A 3,847-nucleotide genomic window follows, 5' to 3' on the forward strand; every position below is an offset into this window, starting at 1 on the left:
AGGTCTGGTAGGGGCAGATCCACAAAGGGCTGACCCTTCCCCAATGTCTCTGGGCTTCTACTCAACCTGGGGACAAAAAGCAGAGATACCACATGGGAAGGAAAGTCAGGAGTGAGCTGGGGTATTTCTAAACTTTTATTTTGAACAGCCAAAGTGTCCTGTCTTCAAGAGGCCACATTCTACTCCAGTTCTTTTTTGTACTTGGGGTGTGTATGTGTGCACGCGCACATGCACATGCACGTGCAGTCCTGGGGCTTGAACTCAGGGTCTGGGCACTGTTCTTGAGCTCTTTTGCTCAAGACTAGTGCTGTACCACTTGAGCCACAGATCTAATTCCAGATTTTGTTAGTTTAAAATTAGAGATAAGAGTCACGGACTTTTCCTGCCCAGGCTGGCTTTGAACCATAGTCTTCAGATCTCAGCCTCTTGAGTAGCTAGGATTATAGGTGTGAGCCACTGGTGCCCAGCTTTCAGCTCCTCAATTTTATACTCCAACCAGGCTGAGGTCACACCATCGAGGTGACAAGTGTACCAAGGTTCTAGCAAACAATCATGCTCACACTACAGTAACCCCAACCCAGGGAACTGGACCAGCACTAGTGCCCTTGCTCCCAGAATGCACCTCTTCCCTTCCCACCACTATGGCCTCGAAGTAGAACAAGCAGGTCCTGGACCCAAAGCCCCTTCAGCAGCCTTTCCCACCACTGACTCTGAACTGTTCCTTGAGCTGTAGCTCAGTGGCCAGGCTGTTTCCCCAGCCTCTTCCAAGCATTCTTCCAGCTCCCCTGGCCTGGCACTGATCCTTGTGAAGCCGGGAGTGCCTGGATACACCTGCTTCAGGGTGGGGAGTCAGAGGCTGCAGGAATGGAGTGGGATGGGAGCCAAAAGGAGACCTGAAAGGAAACAGCCCTGGGAGGGGTGCACAGGGCAAGGGTGGGGATAGAGGTGGTCAGGCTAGATAAAGGCAGGAACTAGATAGTGGACAGGAGGTGGGATAGGACCCACGGTCCCTTTCTCTGGGCAAAGGGGACAGGGGAAAAGCCTTGCTCAACAACCGACCAGGATCATTCTGGGAAAGTCAGGGCCACCTGTGCAAGAACCCGAGGCACTCAAGCACTAGAGTCTTTGTCCATGGCATTGGTCCCCATAGTGCTGTGGGCCTGCCCACCCCTAAGATAGGGGACCAGGAGGTGTGCACACATTCATGGGATGACAGCATCACTCAGAAGACATCAGAACGAGCCACTCCGAATTCTCATTTCGCTGCTTTGGTCATGCTATAATAAACTGGCTCAGAGAGGCCAGGTCTTCACTCTGTCACACAGCACAGCCAGTGGTGACTAGAACGGCCCTCCGTGCTGCCTTAATCTCTCCAGAAATGCCCTCTGAGGTCACCGCTAAGGGATGCAGGAGGGCAGGCTACCCAGCAGCAAGCTGGGGCACCCCGCTGCCTGGCAGGTGACTCCAGCCTGTTTTCCTGGACAGCGGCCGCTGACTCAGCCCTCCCCTTCCCATCCCCCCCCTACACGGGCGCCCCCAGGCGGAAGCACCAGCTGGCAGGAAAGGGGGAGCGGCCGGGAACCCGGCCGGACGCCCTCAAACCTGGTCTCAGGGAGCATCTGGGTCCACAACAAAGCCCGACGACCCCGGCTCGGTGATCCTGCCCCTCGTATCACTGAGGCTCGAAGTTGAGCTAGGTGTCCCGGGCCGCCGGTGTGCCCCGGGGCCCTGGCCAGCCAGCAGGGGCGGGGGCCAGCTGCGTCACCGCCTGCCCGGCCCCCCGCCCCCTACCCGCCCAAACTCCACCCCGAGGGAAGGCGGCGCGGATAAAGGCTCCGGGGCCGCCCGCCCGGCCCCAGACCGGCCTGGCCACCGCGCACTGTCCCCGCCGTCGGTCGCTCGCGCGGAACCACAGGGACCCAAGAACTGCCGCGCCCGGTGAGTGGGGGGCGGGACCTCGCGGACAGGAGGGGTCCTGTCGAGACTGTACAGAGTGCCCTACTTTTCTTTGTTCTTGGGGCAGGCAGGGCGTGGGGGACCCAAGACCCAAAGCCCCGGAGCCCCTCGCCCCGCGGCGGGGTGGGAGGGGCGCCGCCCTGGCAGGACCGCAGCCCCCGCCCCGCCCCCCGGGGCACTCCCCCCTTCCGCGCCAGTGACCTTGAACTAGTTGCCGCTCTGGCCCGTTTCCTCCGCTGCTGTCAGGCCAGCCTTGGCGCGTAGACGCGATAGTCCCCCAGCGGGGCTCAGCCCAGACCCGCAATCCCGGTGCCCTTTCCCCTGCTCTGCCGTGCGGCGCCCCCTCCTCGGGGACCCAGGGCCTCGCTCCCGGGCAGCGCCAGAAGAGGGCGCGCCGGAGCTGCTGACTCACCGCTGCCCTGAGCGGCGCGCGCGGGCGCAGCCGGGGACGCCGCGTCACGTCATGGCTCGGGCGGGCGCCTCTCGGGAAACGGGCCCGTCCCGGAGGGAGGAGGGGAGGATGGGGAGCTGGGGGTGGGCGGGCTGCTGGGACGCGAGGTGGCACCGGCTCAGGACGGGCGCTCCCGGTCGTGGCCACGTCACGGGGTGCGGGGCCCCACCCTAGCCAGGCGCCCCGCCCAGGCCTCCACGCCCACCCAACCACGGAGGCCAGGAGGCTGGCTAGCCAGTCCTCGTGAGCCTCTGGGCTGGGGACCCTAGCCACGAGGCGCGCCGAGTTCAAGCTCGGGCTTCCGCTGGTTGCAAGTTTCCTGACATAATCGACTGGGAGGCTCCACTACTTCCTGCCTCTCAAGGCTCTAGGAACAATGGCCCGCGCCCCCTCTCCACGCCCAAGGCCGCTCCCCTAGGAGGCCCTAAGGGAAGGCAGCTCAACCTCAGACCGGGGTCCCGCGCCCCTCTGGGCCCGCCCGCCCTTTGTTGCGGACTCAGGGCCTTATGAATGGCTCCCAGCGCGGACGGGGGCGGGGGGGGAGGGGTGCAGTGCCAGCCCCGCCCTTGCCGTGCTTCTATTGGGCAGTCTGCCGACGGGGGCGGGGGAAGAGGCAGGGCGTGCTGCCACGTGGGGCAGTACCCAGGTGGCTCCCATTGGTTCGGGAGCGCAGCCGACTGGGCGTTCGGCGTGCGCCGATTGGCCGGAGCATGGCCGGCGGAGTAAGTAGTGAATGGGAGGGGGCGGCGGCCCCGCCCCTTGGAACGTTGATACATTATAACTTTTTTTTTCTTGTTACTTTCACCCCCAGATCCTGCGAGCAGCGGCTGCCGCGGCTGTTGCTAAGGGAGGGGACGCGCCGGGTAGCGCGACCCGAGCAGCATAAGCACCGAGCCCGCCTGGCCAGGGCAGCCCCTCCTCAGGGACCCGCGCCGCACCAGGGTCGCCACCCATCGCCCTCGGAGGAACTGCAAGCCCAGACCCCACCCCGGGGCGCAACCCGAGAAGCCGACGCGACCTCTGAGCGCCACTCGGATTTTTTAATTTCCGACTCGCTTTTCACCGCTGGGACCTGCCCGAGGGACAAACGCACTGCCCCCCCGCCCCCCAAACACCCAGAGAAGAAGAACCCCGTTTTGGGAGAGTCCGGGTCCCAGAGGCGCGGCGAGGATTGGCGGAGCCCCGCGGCCCCCAGCCCCCCAGCGCTCGCCGGGGATGGAGCCGCAGCCCGGCGGCGCCCGGAGCTGCCGGCGCGGGGCCCCCGGCGGTGCCTGCGAGCTGGGCCCAGCGGCCGAGGCGGCGCCCATGAGCCTGGCCATCCACAGCACGACGGGGACCCGCTACGACCTGTCGGTGCCCCCCGACGAAACGGTGGAGGGGCTGCGCAAGCGGCTGTCCCAGCGCCTCAAAGTGCCCAAGGAGCGTCTGGCGCTGCTCCAC

General features: G+C 64.8%; 1 protein-coding gene across 1 annotated transcript; it reads left to right on the forward strand.

Annotated features, from left to right (window-relative positions):
• Window positions 1–1,404: 1,404 nt before the first annotated feature.
• On the forward strand, window positions 1,405–3,830 carry LOC106002134 (basic salivary proline-rich protein 2-like; the record flags this gene model as incomplete). Its single annotated transcript, XM_013037059.1, has 4 exons — window positions 1,405–1,458; window positions 1,613–1,938; window positions 3,219–3,674; window positions 3,733–3,830. Coding segments are annotated over exons 1-4 (934 nt in total), but the record flags the coding sequence as incomplete, so codon positions are not given.
• Window positions 3,831–3,847: the final 17 nt, after the last annotated feature.

The sequence above is a fragment of the Dipodomys ordii genome, unplaced genomic scaffold, assembly GCF_000151885.1.
Source record: "Dipodomys ordii isolate 6190 unplaced genomic scaffold, Dord_2.0 Scaffold3598, whole genome shotgun sequence".
NCBI lineage: Eukaryota > Metazoa > Chordata > Mammalia > Rodentia > Heteromyidae > Dipodomys > Dipodomys ordii.